The sequence below is a fragment of the Ammospiza nelsoni genome, chromosome 13, assembly GCF_027579445.1.
Source record: "Ammospiza nelsoni isolate bAmmNel1 chromosome 13, bAmmNel1.pri, whole genome shotgun sequence".
Classification (NCBI taxonomy): Eukaryota; Metazoa; Chordata; class Aves; order Passeriformes; family Passerellidae; genus Ammospiza; species Ammospiza nelsoni.
In genome coordinates, this window is record NC_080645.1 from 8,986,815 (window position 1) to 9,008,497 (window position 21,683).

At 40.8% G+C, this 21,683-nt stretch overlaps 1 protein-coding gene across 2 annotated transcripts in view; it reads left to right on the forward strand.

Annotated features, from left to right (window-relative positions):
- The first annotated feature begins 335 nt into the window (after positions 1 to 335).
- Positions 336 to 21,683, forward strand: part of LONP2 (lon peptidase 2, peroxisomal) — a 37,068-nt gene continuing 15,720 nt past the window's right edge. The window contains exons 1-11 of one of the 2 annotated variants that reach the window (XM_059481400.1): positions 336 to 620; positions 1,471 to 1,705; positions 2,388 to 2,519; positions 3,830 to 3,952; positions 4,674 to 4,834; positions 5,037 to 5,131; positions 6,373 to 6,631; positions 12,190 to 12,331; positions 18,103 to 18,253; positions 18,821 to 18,947; positions 19,965 to 20,098. In XM_059481400.1, coding sequence (XP_059337383.1) covers positions 388 to 620; positions 1,471 to 1,705; positions 2,388 to 2,519; positions 3,830 to 3,952; positions 4,674 to 4,834; positions 5,037 to 5,131; positions 6,373 to 6,631; positions 12,190 to 12,331; positions 18,103 to 18,253; positions 18,821 to 18,947; positions 19,965 to 20,098 — 1,792 coding nt within the window. In that variant the 5' untranslated portion in view covers positions 336 to 387. Of the gene's footprint in view, positions 621 to 729; positions 926 to 1,470; positions 1,706 to 2,387; positions 2,520 to 3,829; positions 3,953 to 4,673; positions 4,835 to 5,036; positions 5,132 to 6,372; positions 6,632 to 12,189; positions 12,332 to 18,102; positions 18,254 to 18,820; positions 18,948 to 19,964; positions 20,099 to 21,683 lie in introns of those variants that run through there. The other variant, XM_059481402.1, reaches the window with a different exon arrangement.

The window sequence follows — 21,683 nt, forward strand, 5'->3', positions numbered from 1 at the left end:
TCCTCAGAGCGCTCAGCCCACAGCCATTGCCAGTGCCAGCCTGACACCTGCCGGCGGCCCAGCGGCCTCGGCGGGACTGAAGGGCACCTGTTCGGTTCGCTGTTTGCAAGGACACCGGACCCGAGAGGCCCCGAGAGCGGCAGTAGGAGCGGCGGGAGCGCCTCGGGAGCGGCCGGACCGATTCTGGAGCGATGGGGGCGATTCGAGGCCAGGCCCGGGCCGGGGGCAGCACGGCCGCCGCCACCAGAGGGCGCAGCGGGCGGGGCGGGAGCGGCCGGTCCCTGCCGGCGCCCGTAGGGGGCGGGGCCGCGGCGCGTGAGGGGCCGGACTGCCATGGCGGCGGGGCCGGCGTGAGGGGCGCAGGCAGGGTGAGAGTGGCGAGCAGCCATGGCGGCGGGCAGCGCTATCCAGATCCCCAGCCGGCTGCCGCTGCTGCTCACGCACGAGAGCGTGCTGCTGCCCGGCTCCACCATGCGCACCAGCGTGGACTCGCCGCGCAACATGCAGCTGGTGCGCAGCCGGCTGCTGAAGGGCACCTCTCTCCGGAGCACCATCATCGGCGTCATCCCCAACACCAGCGACCCCACGTCCGACTGCGACGACCTGCCCAACCTGCACAGGTGCGCCTCGATCCGGCTCTCCTGCCGCCCTCGCGGCCTGCGGGACCCCGGAGCCCGGCCCGGCCTCCCCGGCCGGGGCTCGCCGTGGGGTCCTCCCGCGGGGCCGCCCCGCTCCGCCGGCCCCGGGAGACGCCTCTGCCCTCCCCGAAACCCGGTCACAAACCGACCCAGCGGGCGAGGTGCCGGGGACGGGCTGGCCGGAGGGGAACTTTGAAAAGAGGCTGAGGTGGCCGGGCAAAATAAGACGAAAGAACGCAGCTCTAGGGCTGTCGCAGTTGTTAACCATAGGATTTTTCACCTAATAGGTAACACAGCTGTTGGCTTAGTTCACATAAAATAAAAACAATTATATTTCTGTCTGGTGAAACTAACATGATGTAACCCTTACTCTCCGAACTTTATCGTATCATGGACTTAGGCAGATGTTGCAAGAAGATAACTTCTGTTGTAAATCTGCTTCAATAGGTCCGATGATCTAAAATATTGATTCAGTTCAAGGCTGGGAAGAGCTGTCATTTACAGACGCTCCCATTTCCCAGTGTATATTGCTTCAGCAGAAATGTCAGTGTGCCTGTCCACAGCCAGATCCGTCATGAAAAACTTACATATGTTTCTAAATTGTGTAACTGATACAGTACCTTATTTTGTTTTTAACTCATTTGAGTTCAGGTTTTAGGGTTTGGTTTTGTAGTCTGTGTTACAAAGGGAATTGGATAATTTGATTTTATTTCACAATAGGAACTATGACCCATCAGGGTCTTGCAAACTACAGCTTGGTTGCTTCTGATAGGGAGCACTCAAAATGTTCTATGGAAGGTGGCAGATAATACAAGATCTGATCTGTTTCTAGGATTGGCACTGCTGCCCTGGCAGTTCAGGTGGTTGGTAGCAACTGGCCCAAGCCCCATTACACGTTGCTGGTGACAGGCCTGTGCCGGTTCCAGGTCCTGCAGCTGCTGAAGGAGAAGCCCTATCCCGTTGCTGAGGTGCAGCAGTTGGATCGACTGGAGCAGTTCACTAATGGCCATAAATCTGAGGAGGAGCTTGGAGAGCTGTCAGAGCAATTCTACAAGTATGCAGTACAGGTAATTTGTTTTATTCTTATGTGTCACATAACCTGTGGGTGTACTTGGGCTCTTTATTTCTTTCCTATCTGCCCTTCTGTTTCTCCAGTTCCTATATTTTTCAACAACTAGTAGAGTTTCAGTATTTCTGCTACAAAATAAATGCTGCTGTTACAGGTTGAGGTTTCTGTGCCAAGTTCCAGGGTGTCTGCCCAGCTCATTGCAGCTGAATCTTGTGCAACTGCTTGTGTTGGTGCTATGATAAGTTGGTGTTTCATATATAGCAACACTATAGATACATTCTAGTAAAAGATTTGATCAATTTTTACAGAGAGATAAGAAAATATATATGATAGAAGTATAGTGAATCAGAATTTAAAGGATGTATTGAAAAAGAGTGACGGGGAAGTTTTTAATCTGGGTATGTGGGGGAAATAGGAGATCTATATATTGAAAAAAATGCTGCAAACAACAATGATACTTTTGAACTTCTGAAACAAGCAGAAAGCTCAAAGTCTTGGCACTCTATGCTGAGTTAGTGCCTCATCTGTGAACCTTTGGTGAACTTCTTTCAGTAGCTTTTTGGCAAACTACCTGGACATGCTTCACGCTGAAAGACGCAGTTGTGTTTAGGTCAGAGAGGCACTGAGATCGTCCCAGAAGGAGCCCAGCAGCCATCAGTGTTGTTCCTTGTGTGTTGTAGCTGGTTGAGATGCTGGACATGTCCGTGCCTGCAGTGGCAAAGCTCCGGCGCCTCCTGGACAATCTGCCCAGGGAAGCTCTGCCAGATATCCTGACCTCCATCATCCGAACTACCAACCAGGAGAAGCTGCAGGTATTGTCTTCTGCTTCAGCACTTTCACTGCTAGTTAGGTGTGCTGCCTTTTAGAGTCACTCACTTTTAGGTAATTTTGGAATTGCTTACACTTGTGACTGTACAGTGATAACATTATGCCAGCGGGGTTTTGTGTTACAGCTGAGCATGAGTGCTTGCAAAATGGTTGGATGGTGTTGTTAAAGTGTTTATATGCATGTGGGAGAGCTCTCTTAAGGTAAATAGATCTAGTTGGGAAATCTTGGAAATTGTTCACTTTATTAAACTTAATTAAGTAGAGCATGAAGTTCTCATAGTAAAGGTGATAAATCTTTCTTCAGGTTGTGTTGAAACTTTTCTTATTTATCCCAGCTGACTGATCAGTATACGTATCTTAATACTAATAACTTCAGAATTAAAATACTTTTAGTATTAGATTTAAATATTTTTAAAAACATCTTGAAGTCTGGGTTTCTTTAAACACTGAGACAGTGGTTAAATTTATATAATATATCAAAATAAATCTGTGCAAAAATTATCTTTATGGCTTGGTGCTTATTCATCTGATTTCTGTATTTGCTTGCTGTGTTTTCGAAGTTGTTCCTTTTCTTCTATAACTACTTATGCTGGACCGGGAATTGAAAGTGTTTTAGGTTTTTTCAAAGCACCACAAGTAGAAATTAATGCAGTATAATGTGAAGGGAAGGTGTGTACTATAGCTGAATATCCTGCTGGAGGAAGGTATGTTAGGTATTGGTGTGTCACTTTTTAATTTTTAGAAGTTCTAAAGAAAAGAGCAGCTGGTGGAAGCTGTGGAAATACAGAGGAGCAGAATTCTACCCATTTCCACGCATTAACTTCATTTAATATGAAAATGAAATTGTGTACAAAATATTAAAAAGACAAAATAAACAAAAAAATCTCTGAATGAAAACCTTAAGGCACAAGGTGATTTTTTTCCCCTGGGTTACCCAAGGAGATGATGCTGTAACTTTTTTAACAGGGCCATCTCTTTGCTGAGGGCCAGTAATTGAAAAATAGAACATTGATAGATGTTTGCCACAGAAAATGCAACTGAAATATTAAGATGTTTTAAAACTAGGCAGCGTAAGAGAATTTTCTCTAGTTTGAAGTACTTTGTAGTTCAGGCATCCATACCCTCGAGGGCTAGATTTTGTGTGCTGTATTCTCCTTGCTTTTCTTGCTACCTGTTTTCCTCCATCCATCTTTTCTGTACCTCTGGCCAAAAGACAGTAGCAGTACCTCCCTTTCCCCAGAGTGAGGATCCATCACTGTGAACTTGTTGGCTGCTTACAATTCCCTGCTCTCAGATTTTAGATGCTGTTAGGCTGGAAGAGCGGTTCAAGATGACCATACCATTGCTTGTTAGACAGATTGAAGGCCTGAAGCTGCTTCAGAAAACAAGAAAGTCCAAACAGGATGATGATAAAAGGGTATGGAGCTTTAAATGTGGAATACTTAAACATTCTAAATAAGTACTAAGATGCACTTTTAAACAGGCTAATGAATGCATGATTTTAATCTGTGTATTTTTAATGTGTAGCCACAGCTGGCAACTTTGGCTATGTTGATACACAAAATACAGAATATTTGTTTAAAACTGCCTAGGCTTTATTTTAATGTTTTTTTAATTTAATTTTCATTTTAATCTGAGCACTTTGTGACATTAAATCAATGCTCAGATTCCTCAGTTCATGTGCATGGTATGCAGCCAGTGAGTTCTGGCCTGTGCAGTGAAAGGTGTATTGTTTACTGAGGGCATTGCAGATGAGTGGCAGCTTTTGAACTACAGATAAAGAATGGGTGTTATAAAATGGAGCAAGAGAGATTTACCCATTTTTCTGCTTAATATGATGGGCTGCAGTGCTTGAAATATCAAAATAGCTCCTTTCAGTTTTGTTCTTGTTTTGTGCTGTTTGAGAGTTTAGGCTCTACAATAAATTTACTTAGAAAATTTATAAAGAACTGTAACTTTTTAAAGTAGCACCAATAACACTTTTTGAAGTTAATTTCTGGAGTTAAAACTTTCTGGATTTCTGAATTCTTCTGTGCACCTTACCTGTTTTTGCCATGATTTTCATTCAGAGCCAAAGTCCATAGCTTATTTAAAACCCAAGACTGGTGCAATTCTGTGGCTCTGTTTCCATTGCACAGGTTGTAGCTATTCGTCCTAATAGAAGAATCAGTCATGGAAGCATTACAGAAGATGAGGAGGAAGAAGAAGATCATGATGATGTTGTCATGCTAGAAAAAAAGATTAGAACATCCAGTATGTCAGAACAAGCTCTTAAAGTTTGTCTTAAAGAAATCAAAAGGTAGGAGGCTTTTAAATGGTGGTTTCTTTAAAATTTAGAACAAATCCTGCAGACTTTTTCCTGTTTGGTATATGTTTGTGTTGGTTGTGTTCTTGAAGTGATTTTAAACCTCAGGCGGCAATTGCTGCCTTGCAGTGCAGTATAGGCTTCCTTTGCATTTAATTTCTGGTTGGCCTTTTGAATTCTGTACTTACATTTCCAGATTAAAGAAGATGCCTCAGTCAATGCCAGAATATGCTTTGACAAGAAATTACTTGGAACTGATGGTAGAATTGCCATGGAACAAGAGTACAAAAGGTAAACCCTTCTCTTGGTGGTGATTCTTGTGCACTAACGTTTTAGGACAAGTAAATATCGTGTAAACACCGTGAATTAGTTCAGTCTTGTGAAAACATTGTTGGTAAGTTACTGTAAGCCAGGTAAACCATTAGACTTCACTGAGGGCTGTACACTGAGTAGCCTGTGTAGTTCAGTTGTATATCTAAGAATGTTGATTTAAACAGTGTTAAGAATAGTTTCATTAAAAAATGAAGGTGTTACTAATTACAGTTTGTGCCAGTATGTATCAAAGAAATGAGCATCTAATTATTTTTTATATGTCAGACAAAAAGCCCCTTTGGGAATTTCTGTAACGTTGGTCTTTCTGAAGAAGATTCTGGTTTATCTTAAGCAAGTGTGGTAAGAAACCAAAGGATAAAAAAGCACAACTGTAGTTAATTTTAATAATTACAGCTTGGGGAGTAGTAAAAAACAGTGTCTGCTTCATACCATAATTTTTGGAGTTGTGAGTAGAGGGTGATACTGTTAATACAGATACAGTGTGCAAGAATGGAGAGTGAAGGAAGAGTAGGAAACCAAACATGACCAACAGACATCTGACCAGCACAAGTAGATTAAATGGGCAAAATTACTTTGCACAAGGTGGACTTAGCACATCTGCATGTCCATCTCTACCCTTCTGGTGGTACTTGTAGTGATGAATTGTTGCTGGTTTGAAATAGAGCCCTGAGTGTTTACAAATTTTGTAAATATTTTCTTTAATCATGAAATTATAAAAAGATCTGCCTACATGTACTTTGCAGTATTATTCAAAGAATCCCCAAACAAGTAAAATGTTTCTTGACAGCCATGTCCTAGCAGAATGTTTTTTTGGTGGAAGTTGCTCTTTGATCTTTTAAAATTATGCTGTGTCATGTGAAGATTGGTGTTTTTACTTTAAGCAATGTTGGTGAGTGTGACCCATGTGATTGCTACTTTGAACTCTGTAGCAACAGTGAATAAAAACACACATGAATACAGAAATAGAAAATCATGATAATGACATCCAAGGCTAAAATAATTATCAGTACTGTGTCATTTTCAGTACTATAATCTAGCTAAAAAGGAGATTAAAGAAGACTTTAGTACCTTGTTTTAGAGAAGCACCGTGTGTGAGCTGGGGGGTTGCCCTGCTGAGGGGATCTGTTCCTCTGTAGGATCAGTTGTCCCCATTTCCAAGGCAGACGTGCTGATTGATCCCTGTGCTGTGTCCGTCCCAGACCGCCTGGAGATCCGCGCCGCTCGCATCGTCCTGGACAACGACCATTACGCCATGGAGAAACTGAAGAAGAGAGTGTTGGAGTACTTGGCTGTGCGACAGCTGAAAAACAACCTCAAGGGACCCATTCTTTGTTTTGTGGGGCCCCCAGGAGTTGGTAAAACCAGTGTTGGAAGATCAATTGCAAAGACTCTGGGTCGAGAATTCCACAGGATTGCTTTAGGAGGAGTCTGTGATCAGTCTGATATTCGAGGCCACAGGTAATTACTTCTTCTTTTCCTAATTGCATTTTTTCTTTGCAGAATGTATTGATTGTTTTCACTGTTCAGCCAATACAGAGAATTTTTGCTTCTATGAAACAATGGTAGGTATTTATTGATTTTCCTTGGTATTCAGTGGTGTTACTTAGGAGAGAATGGATGTTTAGTGCTGTTGTACAGCCTTTATTCTTTCCTTTCGCTGCTGCTTTCTATTTTCGTAGGGAATGGATTTCATCTCCAGTTATTTTAGCACTTTGAAGTAAAATTCTGTAGGAAGTTTAATGCAAAGTCTTGATTTTTTTGCTTTTTAAGACAGATGTAAAGATTTAATTATCCAGTGTTACCTGTGGTAGCAATACGTTCCTTCATAACCATGTTTGCTGCTAAAAGTCAAGAGGAAACTTGGAGTGATACATGCAAGTTACTAGAGGATAGCAATGGACTTGTTTTTGCACTGTTTTCCTATATCAAAAGTATATTTATGCAAGAACACCTAAGCTGGCAGGTTTCAAAGGAGATTTTTTGGATGACATTCCTTAGGACTGTTTTTGATATTGGGCTCTTTATGTATCTACTGTTTAGTCTTTTAAATTTGTATTAGTCCATTCCTCCATCCTTGCACCTGGAGGCATAATGAATGGGTAGTAGACAAGTAACTGCCAAACATCACTGCAGCATTTTTGTTTCCATTACACATATTTTATGCTTATTGCATTCAGTGTAGAAAATCTGGAATAATGAATTTTAGTCACGTTTTCTTTAAGTCATGTTATTGAATAAAATTTCTCCTTACAGCAGTAGGTGAATACTGTAAATTAAAAGCTATCAGTTATTTTTTTGATGCCGTCTAACAGTTAATTTTGCCCATGGCTATGCAGCTACTCTCAGTAGGATACACCTAAAATAGAATGTCCTAAAAACAACTTAAAATGTGACTCAACAACATGTGCTATTTGAAGTGAAGCCACTAGAGGCTGTGGAATACTCAGCATTATGGAAAGTAACTTTTCCAGAGCAGAGCAGGACTCAATCCTTTGTAACAGGGAAACCACATCTTGAGCTTGAAGTCAAATTTCCTGTCTTGTGCTTAGACCTCATAAAGAGTAAAGACTGGGAGAGTCATATGAGAGAGCCTCTAAAAAACTTTTTAATTCTGGTGTTTGTGGCTGTCACACATTTTTGAGGGCATGATTAAGTTATTAATTCATCTTAGAGGCTAACTTATAAATTTCATATTTAAAAATGTATTAAATTAGCCAGTGCGAAATATTTGCTAAGAGATTTTATTTTTCACCAGCAAAGGAAAATGTAATCTAGAATTAGCAAGAATACTGTGTGGTTACTGTTCAACAAGCAAGTGTATAGTTTAAAGATGAACTTCAGAGCAGTTGGTAGCAAGAGTCCTTTGTAGCCAACTGCTTTTTCCAGTTTTTTTATAACTAAAATCAAGCCCACCTGTTGCATACTGGATTTTAAATTCTCCTTTGGTTAGTTTTCCTCTTTCTCAGAATAAGAAATAATCAGATTAGAACTACAGCTTTTCTGTAGAGCTCTGTAGTGTCCTTTTGTGTGAATAAATCCTTCAAGTTACTCGCAGTCAGGTGAATCCACGTTGGCAGTCTGGTGGCAGTCAGAGGGAGGTGGTCTGGAGGTGCAGCAGACACAGACTGCTGTTTTCTGAGTTTCACTGTTGAGCAGGCTGATTTTCTAATATTACACCTTAAAGACTTAAGTTTTTTTTCTTCTAAAAGCTCCTTATTAGGCTTTGGGGCTTAAGTTAAGGATTCCATTAACATTGCAGGAGAACAGTACTGTATGTGCCTACTGATGTACTGAACGTGTAGAAAAATGTACCCAATGTACTGGAACATTCAAAAGGAACTGCTGCAGCTTGACTTGCAAGCAAACAGTGCCTGAAATAGCTTTCACTTGTTCATGTTGGGGAAAGGTGCAGAGTGAGAGATTGAGCAGACCAGGCTGTGGGAGAGCAGCAGGCTGGGCTGTGCTGTGCCAGTAACTGTGCTGTCCCACCTGATGTGGCAGTGTGGCAATTGGAGCTGCCCAGGTTTGGCCATTTCACTGGGGATCCTGTGGGATCCAGCTTGGGAATCCTTCAGTGGTTGAGTGAAGAGTGGGCAGGCATTGCTCCGCATTCCCAGAATGAAATCATCCTCTTGGTACCAAACCAGAACTCCTTGATCAGACATCTTTCAGCTGTTGTCTGTATTTACCCCTCATCTATATCATGTGTTAAAGTATGTTGGTTTACATTTGTCATTTACTTGTATTAAAAAAAAAAGAAAAAAAACCCACAAACCACTCTCCTCTGAAGAATGACAGAGAACTTTCTTCCAAGAAGCTCATTGCTTTTAAAATCTCCTGGGTATTGATATTTTGTATCACACAGGAAATGTATGATCTTCTCTGTTGTGTGTTTTTTCTATTTCTGAAAAGGGAAGATGTAATTTTGCCATTTATTTATAGTGGTGCTGGTGAGGTAAGTGTGAAGCTCTGTTTCTCACCTTCATGTGGAGCACTCCTTCCTGTTTTACCACTGCTTTGCAGTTTCAGAAGCTTGGACAGTTCACTTCTGCCTTTGCTGAAGCCTTGTTCAGGTGCAGCTGTTTGAGCACAGATGGATTCCTCACCAGGACAGCTGTGCTGGCAGAACTTCCCTCACAGCCCTTCTTGCACCAGAGAGAAACAAACTTCAAACAGCTTCACCCAGGAGAGGAATGGGCTTTGTTAGACAAGTACAATCAGAGATAGATTTGTAAAACCCTTGAGTGGATGCAATCTCTGGCCTTGCACAAAAAAAACCAAAAAGGCTGTGACCTTGTGCAAGGACTTTCAGAAACAGTGATGTTACCTTTGTTATCCTTTTCTAGCCCTGCAGTTAAAAATTATTTAAAACTACTTGTCTTGAGATCACTATGAAGAAAGTGAGTCTTGTTTCTTTCTTTGAATAAATCTACCACTGCTTTAAGGCTTCTATTTCCTAGGCTTTCCCAGTTTTCTTTGGGAGAACCAAGAAGGTTGGATTTCCCACCTGTTTTTTTACATTTGCTAGGATACACAGTGCCTGATGATATACTATACCACTGCAGTGTTTTGTTTAAAGGCACTTTTTCACTGTATATAAAAGATACTAAGTTGCAGACCTCTGCCTGGAGCTCTCAAGGGGTTGGGTTTTTTAAGTGTTGCTACACAAGTGAGGTAAGTAGGAAATCTGCTCTGTGCTTCCTGTTTTGAGTGAGGAAAGCTGACTGTCATCTGGGTTTAATGCAGGGAAAGAAACTGCATCAAAAAATGAACAAAGCAATGTAGGATGTTGTTTAACCTCCTTTCAACCCCAGCAAAAATAATGAAATCAGCATCACATTCAGTGATAGTGTTCCTAAACATTAGCATTTAGTTTCACATCTTAGAAGGCAAAGGTTAACAGCCAGACAGATAAATGACCATATCTGCTTATAATATATTCTGGCTGGTTTTATATGTAAATACCTGCAGGGCCTGCCTTACCAAGGATTCTTTTGTTGAGGTGTGTTCCCCTAATAACTTTGGAGAGCTCAAGCATTTGATTATTAGTATAATAAAATAGCTATTGGTCCATGTCTAGTAAATGAAGAGGTACTACAGATTTAGACTATTGCATCTGTTTGCCTTCATTTAGTTTACAAACCAGCCTCTTCCATAAAACTCAATGGAACATGGATAGCTCAAATCTTTATGGGATTCAAAGGACCAAGTAAAACTGTGTATCTAAAAACACAAACATGCATTTAAAAAGTGTAATGTTTTAAAGCATGCACTTGAGAATAATTTAGCAAGCAAGAACAAAGAATGTTTGATGTTTACCTAATTATGTTACCCTATTACTACCATAAGCAAAATACTGAAACAGTTGGGCTGCATTGTCTCTGAAGCATATAAAATTATTCTCAAGTGCAGGGAGTTTCTTGTGGTAAAAACAATCCAGAGGAGAACAAAATTACCACCATCAAACAAAACCCAAAACCACAAAAAGAAAAGAACCCAAACCCATAACTGAAAAAAACCCAAATCCCCCCAAAACCAAAGGAATTCCCAAACTGCTACAGTGACACATTTATTTACACTGGTAGGTGATTCACTTGTGTGACCTGCAGCTGTGACTGAGTCTCCTCATTCAGAATGCACTCTGTGGGATGCTTTCCCTGTCCTGGCAGGGCTGTGGGTGTGCACATGGAGGAGGAGGAGGAGGCTGGCTGTGTGAGAGCTGCCCATGCAGAGTGCTGATCTGTAATGAACGTTCCACAGCTCAGCCTCCTGACAGAATCCCCTCCTTTCTGCACGCTGAGACTGCACAAAAGCACTGAGGGGAGGAACTCTTGCCTGCTGCCTGCTTCAGTCTTTAGCAGCTGCCTCAGGAAGGGGTAACAGGCAAACTGAATTTCTCCTGCACTGCTGGCTGTTTAGAAGATCTTAAAACCTTTTATTTTTTGTCAGATCTAGAATTAAATTAAAATTAAATTTTATTTACTGCAGTTTGTTTCCTCAGTGGTTAAATATTACATGGAACTGACATCATTGCTGTGTGGTTTGGATTCTGTTTTTGTTGGGTTTTGGGGTTTTTTATATATCTAAAGTCATCTCTAGTATTTTTTGAAATTAGTCCTGTGGTATTTTTGGTTTAATGTTTGTAAATGTCATCCTGTTTATTTTGGACAGTAGTGAACCAGATCGTATGGCAAAGCAGGCCTGTTCTGCTTGTCTGCTTTGGGAGGGTCATGAGCCAGATCTGTAATTCAGCACTTAGTGTATCTCTTTCTTCTCAGAATTACATGCTCTTAATTATAGTGCTTTGAGTAGTTATGGCACAGGCAGAAATGAGTGTATAAATGCAGCAAACAGGGGTTATATACATCTGTAAAATGTAGTTGTGCTCTGTGTGTGCTATGGAAAAAAAAAGTTACCGATTTGCTAAATAAATTCAAACTCATCATTTTTTGTTCCATTGCAGTGTTCAGCTTTTCATTTCATATTGAAATGACAGTAAATACTGTTCTTTTTGGTGGGTGTTTATTAAACCATAAACTGTCAAGGGGACATTGACAGTTCAGAATAATTGGAATTTTGCTCTCTTTTGTAACATGCTGTGTGAACTTGTTGTGATAACAAAATCCCAGCATTGTAATTATGAAAATGTTTTTATTAATAAGGTTCCCAAATCTGCTTCTGCTTGTTCTTACAGTACAATGATGCTGGTCCTGGAACTTGTTAAGATGTCCACAATCTATAAAGATTGAATACACTTTAATGCAAATTATAATCTTTGCAAACCAGCTCATTCACCATGGAACTCAAATTTTCATCTGCTATTACAATTGCTTGTATAGCACTGTTGTATATCCCATGTTTTTATCAAGTATTCTGCAAATTTTTGCAAAAAAAGCAAGAATTGTTGAAGTGCTCCTTGTTCTTCTATTTTGCCTGGAGTTTTATTTGTGATATCTTTGATGTTGCTGCTCCTGTTCCCTGTGTCACCCCTGTTCCCCATCCCCTTTTCTTTCCAGGCGCACCTACGTGGGCAGCATGCCTGGCAGGATCATCAATGGGCTGAAGACCGTGGGGGTGAACAATCCTGTTTTCCTCTTGGATGAGGTGGATAAGCTGGCAAAGAGCTTGCAGGGGGATCCTGCAGCAGCCTTGCTTGAGGTAAGAGGTGTTAAACTGCAAGCATTGTTTCATTTGATTTTAAAAGAATTAAACTGGACTCAGAAGATTCACTGGACAAAAGAAGGTCTAAGTGTGCCAGCTCTGTTATTCCAATATCAGCTGCTGAGTTCTGACATGGGTGGGTTTCTGTCAGTTCCTTGGGCACAGTGCAGATGCTGTTACACAGTGGCTAATTAACAGAAATCTCAGTGAGCTGTACTGGAACACAAGGATAGATTTTGGGGTGGTTTCTGTATTTAAATAGCGTTCAAGCCCTGAACATCACTATTTGGGGACTTCAAGACATTGATTTTTAATAATCTATATTGTTAGCTAAGAAAGACCTGTAGAGGACCTAGACTAGACTTCTTCAAGTTTTCCCTTTCTTTATTGGAACAACTTTAATATATTTTCGAAGCTTTTGATGGTACCAGCTTATATTGGAGTTAAGCAGTTTACCCAGTGCATAATATGGACTAGATGCATGTTCTTTTAGGAGCATTTCTTTAATTAGTGTTGCAATTAACTTTCTGAACTTGGATTTTTCATGTAAGTCACAGATTCCCACTCCTTGACTGATTATAGTGTGATGAGTGTTTGGCTGATTATGGTGTGGTGAGTGTTAGCTTTCCATGAGAGTCAGGTTTTCCATGAGTGCATTTTTTCTGAACTTCTGGCACTCAGATATGAATTCTCCTGATTTTGAAGCACATATTACAGTTATTTTATCACTAAGGTTTTAGAGTTGTCAAAGTTGATTGCCTAAAGACAGAACATTCCAGAGATTCAATTGATGACTTTCATGAATGAGATACTGTTGGAATATTTTGTAAATCTCATCAAGTGTTGAGATATTATTAATTAGGTTAGTTGGGCTTTCAGGAGGCCAAAACTGGAGTGATCATGAGGAAGATAAATTGAGACCTGTGCCTTGCAAGCTTCATTCATCATGTAGCAGACAGCAGTAAGGAGTTGTCAGAACCTTCATCCCAGTTTCCATTTTCTGGAGTGTGACGTGATATCCCATTACAATTCCCTTTTCCACTGATTCGTGCACGTTCAGTGCTTTTATTCTGGCAGTTTGCAGGAGAGAGGAAGGAGCATGTCCTCAGGTGTGGGGAAGAGACAAAGCATTGCCCTTCCCTGGGCAGAAGAAGGCTGTGTCCATCTTCCTGTGCCAGCAGGGATGGCAGAGGAGAGAATGAGGGAGGTGCTGGCACAGAGGGGCTGGGCCAGGCTGAATTGTTGAGGCTGCCAGGGCAGATGCAGCACTGGTGCATGTGATGGTTTTAGTATTGTGCATGCTTAGAGATTCCTTGTACTGCTGTAGTTTTACACTCTGCCTTCTCTTTTGTGTTCTCTCTGCCCCAGGGGCTGCCATGTTCCCTCTGTTGCAGCTGCACTGCTTCTGGCATGGCTCTGTACCTGTTTCAGCCTAAAGGAGAGGCATTAATAAAGAATACCCACGTTATTTGAGCTAGCCTGGCTTGCTGTCACAGAAGTGACTGAGGGCATAATCCCAGCAGCATCTCACTTGTCAGACCTGAGGTGTGGTAGCTTTAGTAGGTGGGGGTGAAAGTGGTTCTGATAGTATTTGCCTACAGAGTCATTCTAATGACTCTCTTGACTGACAGTGCTTAATGCAGTGATTTAAATATGAAAAATGCTACTTAAATTAAGGTGTCATGAGCTCATCTGGATGCTGTATGACATTCTGCAAATGAAGTGTCAATTGACTTCCTACAAACGTCATTATTTTCTTCCTGCTAGATAGTGGAAAATTACTGTTTTGACAGGGCCAAGGAGTTCTTTGAAAATCAGTGTATGAACAGGCTGTGGTTTGAGAGCTCTGTTTTGATCTTTGCATGTTAACACGAACTAGTAGTAATTTAAATGTACTAGAAAATAGCGTGGCTTCACTTCTTTTAAAAATGACAGTTATGGTCTTTTACCTGTGCATTTACCAAGAGTGTAGTACACTTTTTTAGGGTGCATGAAGGGCCTCAAAGTGCAAAGAAAACAAGCAGAGAAGTGTAATAAATACATTGTTCCTTGTGCTGTTCCTCTGAGGGATTTTATTTACACTTTGTTGAAAGTGTAATGCTTTCTGTTTCTGAGTTTGCTGATACTGCTCCTGTCATTTGTCTTTTAGATACTTGAACTAAGCTGTCCTAATTCTAGTCAATGAATGGATAAAAATACCTGAAAATCAAATTTTTCTATTTAGCTGGCTGTTGTTTGCTATGCAGACACAATGATTTGGGATTTCTTGGAGTGTTCCAATCATGAATCTAGATCTGTATATTAATATTGGTAATTTTATTCAACCTTTGCTGGGTTTATAATTTTTTTTTCATTCCCTGCCCTTCACTAGAGAACAATTATGGTTTTCTCTTGTGTCATTTTTGAAGGCAAACAAATTTAATTAATACCTGTTTAATTGGTTGTGTTGGAATTCTGGTACTTTGTTACTGCTTTGAGATGTTTCTGTTTTCCATCTTTTAAAACCATATTCTCAGGGATATTCAGCTCTGCTCCTGTCATGGATTTTTCCAGCTAAACCTCATAAGGTTCACTTCCCACTGCCTGCCTGGGCTGCAGGGTTTATGTAAGCCCTGCTAATTGCCCATTAGTTGCATCTGGAGAAGTAATTGCTCTATTAACCATGGCTGGGCTGCTCCCCTGTGAGATCTTTGTATCTCAATACTGCTGGCTAAACATCCCGAAGCAGGTGCTTTACCTCTTCTAATGGACAGATGTCTCATGGCTGGACATAATAGCTTCATTTTCTTCTGCTTCTCGTGGTTTGTGTGGTTGGAAGGTCCATCTGGAGGGAGCAGAAGTGGGGTTATGCTGGAGAGCAAACAGTAGTCAGTGGTCACCTAACTGCTGCATCTGCTGTTCACACTGCTGCCTGTCTGCTAAGTGCCACCATTAAGTGTGAAAGGCACATCCTTTATTCCTTAATGTGTAGGTGTGTTAAATTCTTGCTGTCCACAACAGGCACATTCAGGAAGAAAATTGCCATCCCTGTGAGCTTGGGAGCAAAGCTTGGTGCTTTCTAATTGCTGCATATGTGCTTAGTTCTAATGCTTCTGCAGAGCTGTTGCTTCAGCAAGACAGAATGTCTTCATTTCCAGTTACTGTTCATTAACAAAGGAATATTTTAGTCTAAATTTAGATGACCTCTGTTAAAACCAGAAGAAAACAGAAATGGATCCAAGTGCCTGATACTGACTATTTGTATGCAGGGAAATTAGACCAGGAGCATAGCCAGGCAATTAAATGTTCGTGGAATTTATTCTGGATTTTGTGGTAATAAAAGACTGTTACAGAGAAGCCTTTGTATGCATGTGAGCTATCTGTCATAAATTAGCCAAGATATTTTGTGCACTGAATGTTCTTTTTGTACTTCATATTTCTGTATTAGTTGAGTATCTTGGAAAACTTTTGAGCTTGAACTTCAGCACAGATACCTCACTGAAGAACAGTTCTGTTTGCTTTGGAAAGTCTGTTTGAAATACAGAGGCAGGACATTGCTTTGTATCTTATTCTAAAAAACAGTTACCATGACAAGGAATTATGAGTCCAGAGGATCTCCAGCTCCTGTAAAAAACTCTCAGATAATTCACATTTTTAGATATAATCCGAGTTGGTTTGGATTACCGTTTCCATTATCTTTATTGGATGGTATTTTTTTCATCAATATTTTATATATCTTCATAAATAACATTCTCATCACCAGCTTGGCACTTAGCAGGTTTGTATGGATTTCTAGTTGCAGACTAGAAGGAGAGAGAAACATGCATGTAAATAAATGTGTCAAAATGCCAATTTGGTCTGTTAGAATACATTGTTTTTCAGCAGCTTTGGAATTGCAAACACTTCAGCAGATAGACTAGAATTCTGTGGAGATATTGGTATTAAAAAAAAAGAAGTAAGTTGAATTAGGATTAGCTATTTAAAACAGTTTAGAAAAATTTGCAAGAGTAGACTTTGTGTGGGAAGCTAATATTTGGTATAGACCTGCTTGTTTTGAAGCCAGTTTGTGGCTGCTGTGCTTGCATTCCCTGCCTGTTGTTGTGTCTCCCTGTGGTTCAGGGCTGGGCTGGGGGCTGGCTGAGGTAAGGCACAGCTCTGAATTATGTATCAGTGGACTTGGCTTGTCAGGATTCTTCAAGGCCTTTGCCTTGGTTTGTAAAGAAGGGAGTAAATGACAGCAGCTTCTTGCTGAAGAGAAGCTTTTGAGTAGCTTAGAGCCAGTGCACAATGGCATTCACTGAGTTCAGCCCTAGGTTCAGAATTGGAGCATATGCTTCAGTATGTTTTAAGATTTCACTATTAAGGGGAATGTGTAACTGCTCTTAAATCTGTGCAGCACTTCAAAATAGAATCCAAATTTATTCTCTTTTTTAGGAAAGTCAGCTGTGAATCTGGCATTCTGTAATAGAAGAATTTTTTAAGTTTGTTCTGATCATTAATTTTTTGAAAAGATTTTTCATTTTTCAAAGCCTGAGGAGAATTGAAGAGTAATGAAGATTCAGAATTGTTTATTTTATAACTATCAAACAAGTCCCCAAATTCAGTTGTTTTTTTTTAATTATTACCACTGTTCTTGGCTATAATTCAGGTTGTGTGCATTCATTTGAGTGTAGGCAGATAAGTTATTTTGACAGTGGAGTGCTGTTTCTCAGGAGATGCATGGGTCCCATTATTTGTGACATGAGAATTATTTGTGTGGGTGTAGCATTGATCATGTGGGAAGGAAGAGTGTGGCTGCACTTCAAGGGGATGTGAGGCAAAGGTGGTTCTCAGGTGATACAGGAGCCAGGAGTACATTGCTGTGTACAATGAACTTCCCATTTGTGGCACTGTTAAAAAATCTACAAGACAGCATCTTAACACCCTTGTGCTCCACATATGGATTGAATATTTATCACCTAATCTTAAATTTAGGCAGGTGTTGCATTAGCACACATAAGTTCTACTAAAACCAATAGGAAGACAACACAGTTATTGAAGCTCTACTTGTAATCAGTAGATTTTTGAGCTTGGTCAGACTGTGCTTTTGGTCTGCAGTGCTTGTTCAGTTTTGTCTCAGTTGTTTTGGAACAAAAAGAAAAACAATTGTGTTGTGAAGGCCAAGGCTCACCAAGGGTCAGAGCTTGCCTGGCATGTTGTGGGCAGTAAGAACTTGTACTGCTCCTTTAGTAATAAACCTGGACAAAGCAGAAAGAGTGGGGCAGGTGATTTTGTGACAGCAGCTAAGGCTGGGATTGTGTTCTCCCCCATGGTCTCACAAGGGAGATCTCATGGGCTGGTGTAGGAGTAAGAGGTAAGCTTAGAGTAAGAGCTGCCAGCAGCAGGTGAGGGCTGGAGTCAGGGATTACTTGGGAGAATTCTCCTTGTTCTGTGGGACCACGTGGGCTGCTTTTCCAAGGTTGCTGTGAGTCCTTCAAGGGACACTGCCATGTGTGAAGGGTCATGGAGATGCAGCTTAGGGGAGGTGCTTGATGGCTGGGGAAACGCTGCAGCACCTCTAGAAAAGGGCAGCCACAACTCAGGGAAGTGGCTTTTTGAGCTGTACCTGTGATGTGACATGTAGTCAGAGAGTAATCCAGGCAAGGCCAGGGTTTAGTGATATCCATAATGTATTTCATTACTGTAAAGTCAGATGGGACAGATTCAAATGGAATATAATAAAAATGTGCATATTTTATTTACTTCTGAATAAACAATTGTGTAACTTTTTTGTGTTCACTCTTGTTAAGGTCTTGGATCCAGAACAAAATCACAGTTTCACTGATCACTACCTAAATGTAGCCTTTGACCTGTCCCAAGTGCTTTTCATAGCCACAGCCAACACCACAGCCACAATCCCACCTGCCCTGCTGGACAGAATGGAAGTTATCCAGGTGCCAGGTAACACTGCAGTGCCTCCACTGCATGGCTGCTGCAGGTCCTTAAACAAGTTTGGGGTGTTCTTGCTGAAATGAAAGGCAGCTCCTTAAGGAAAGCCTGCCAGGAATCTGGAGTGCATGGCTGGGGTCATTAAAAGGGACAAGGCAGGATGCCTCTCTGTCACAAGAATAGTATTTACCATTGCATTAGCACTCAAGAAAATGATTTTAAAGCATTTAGCACTCAGGAAAATTCAGTTCCAGGTCTGTGGTGATACATGGATACATTCTGTAATGATGTTTTCCTTCATTGATTAGTTTGTATTCTGATGGTCACTTGGCTGATGCATCTTTTTAAGATTCCAGTGGAGAAAAACGTCTTTGAAAAGCTAAAATTCTCTTCTTGTTTGCATGAAGTTATGAATAGCCACAAAAGATCATACCAACAGCCTTGTAAATTATAGCTGGGGGAGGTTTTTTCTTAAATTCAATCATTGTAAAAGATTTGTAAAAGATAAGAGATTTGATTATATTGTAGTATGTAAGCAAAAAGATCATAAATAAATAAATGCCTTTTTTTTTTTTGAAGGATACACACAAGAAGAAAAAATTGAAATTGCACATAGACACTTAATTCCTAAACAGCTTGAACTACATGGGCTGACTCCACAGCAAATACAGATTCCCCAAGTAACCACTTTGGGCATAATTACCAGGTAAATCTGTTTATTGCTTTCAGTGTAAATACCTTCTTTTATAAATCAGTTTATAAAGTGGTAATACAAATATATCTTAATATGTATTGTCCTTAATAGCTTCAGCAGTTCAAGAGTTGGTAGCTTATGGAATTGCTCTTTCCCCAGCTCTTGCCTCCTCTAGAGAACATCCTTTCTGTAGACAATTCCTTGCTCCTGCTCTCCAGGTGTGGCTCGCAGTCACTTGTGCTGACACAATTGCCAAGGCCCTGAATAAACAGGGACACCTGAGGCTGGTGTGGCTGCACTGTGTGAAGCCATGGCCCTGGCAGCAGATAACATGTAGTTTAAAGAACCATGTTATATTTCTATCATTTTCATACAAAAAATGGAAATTAGGCTTCCTTTTTTCCCTTGTGACTTGATGGGTACATTTGTTTAGATTTTGAATTAGGTTTAAAAAACTAAAATACAGGGTTTTTAAATAGCTTCTATTCATTAGAACTGGGGTTTTTGTTAGACATGACAGCAAATGTATTGATCAAAACATCTTTGGAACTTGAAACCAGCTCATTTCCAATGGAAAAAGTGTACTGATTCAATGAATTGAAGTATTTTATGAGCAGTATTTTGGCTATTTTGTGTAGTGTTACTGCCTGGTGCTTCCTTTTAGTTCATAGACTAAAACAAAATGTTTTTTCATGGCCAGCTCCTCAACTTCCAGTGAGCTGTATATTTTAAGTTTTAAAATAATTCTTCCTTTCAATTTTTGTGCATCAGGAAGAGCTCATTGGTTAGCATTTCATGAATGTTTGGCACCAGCTGTTAGTCATGTCTTCCCGCTCAGTAATTTATTTACAACTTTATCAGCAACCACAATTATTTTGATAAAAACAAATTCTTTTTTACCTATGTACTGGAGTAGCCCAAGGTTTTGATCCATTTGCCATCCATTTGTGTGGCTGTGTGTTTGGTGAGGAGTGTGTTCCTTGCAGAGCTGTGTCCTGCAGAGCCCAGCCCAGCTGTTCTCTCCCGCAGGTACACGCGCGAGGCAGGAGTGCGCGCCCTGGATCGGAAGCTGGGAGCCATCTGCAGGGCAGTGGCTGTGAAGGTGGCAGAAGGGCAGCACAAAGAGGCAAAGCCAGATCGTGCTGAGCTGGGGGAAGGAGAAGGTGTGTATCTTTGGCATGTTTTGTTAAAAAGGGAACTTCTAATGTAGCAACTTTTTCTCCTGTTTTATTCTTCTTTAAGGACTCTTGTTTTCAAAAGCCTGGCAGATAGTGTGACAATATTATTATGTACAGTTTTAGTGCTGAATTATGACTTAGGACATAATTTGAGTAGTTTCAGCCTGCTGAGTTAGGTGATTGACGAGTTCAGTGCATCTGGTTTATGTCTTAGGGATGCAGCTATGATTTGTGTATGTCTTCCTAGGTTTTTTAATGCAAATCTTTCACTTCTTCTCTAAGCATGGCTGTAGTTCCTGCTAGCTCAGAACTCAATCTGGTTATTTGGTTGTACACTAAAAAAATTGTCTACATGAAGGGTTGTGAAATTAGGATTGTTTTATGTGCCAATTAAGACCATGCTTATTCAAAGTCTCTCAAAGCTTTGGTAACTTCTCAGCCACAGTTAGTCTGCTCTTGTTTCCCATGTGTACAGACAGTGTTTTATCATTTCCAGTCATCAAACAGACTGAAAGAAAACTAAGCACAAAACTCTCAAACAGCAAAAATACCCAGGTAACTGCTTCACCAGTAAAGGCAGGTCTCTTTCTAGTCTGGAAATAGGAGAGGGAAGGATGAAGTGAGTTGAGTGTTCTAAGATCACTGTAATGTCTGTGACAACTGTAATATAAGAACATTGAGTTTGGCAGTGTTTGCTGAAGCAGGTTCAGCTTGGTTATCTCTGAGTGTTTGGCTTGAAGGCAGTGAGCTCTCACAGCAGCAGCACTGAATCCATGAGCCATCCTGCAGTTTAAATCATCCCATCTACACTAAAAGGCAGAGCTTTTAAGACATCTACCAATGCTTTCCTTTCAGTATTGTGTGTGTATTCTGTACCTTCTGTGCTCTGATGGACTTTGAAGTCAAACACTGATTTGTTGATGTTTCTGTGATTGTGAGTGCTGAGCCTTGGGCTGTGCTGGCCCAGCTCAGCAGCACCAGGCAGTGCCAGGTGTCCTGGCTGCTGCACCTTCTGGCTGGTAACTTTGACAAGTCATATTTGCAAACTAGGTAGCTGTGTCTGAAATGTGCTTCAGAGTCTAATGCAGCTGCTGAATAAAAAGAGATGTTCTGCTCTTCAGGCATTCTGGTAAAATAGACAAGAGGTAAGTTCAGAGCACAACTCATGGTACTGTAAGGAGAAACACTTTATTATTAGGGCAAGTAACAAAAAGGAACTGTATTAGACATCTCAATCCAGTGAGAGAGTTATTTACCATGTTAAAATTAGCACTGTGCTTGCAACTGAGGTATTTACACTGTTAAAATTATACACTGTTAAAATTAGTTCTGGACTTGCAACTTACCAAAGCTAAGTGAAAATAGCAGCCCCAGTGCTTCAGAAGGGAGCAAAATGCTGGCATTTTCGGTTGACCCAGTTTGGAGTTAAGAAAGAAATGAGCTGTGAAGAGTTGCCTTGTACTTCTGAAGTGAAAACTGTCCATAAGAAAAAGCTGTATTAATAAAAGGCAGTCTGAGGGACAGGTATCTCTGCAGTGAAACTTTGTACAGAATGGTGCAATCTGCAGAG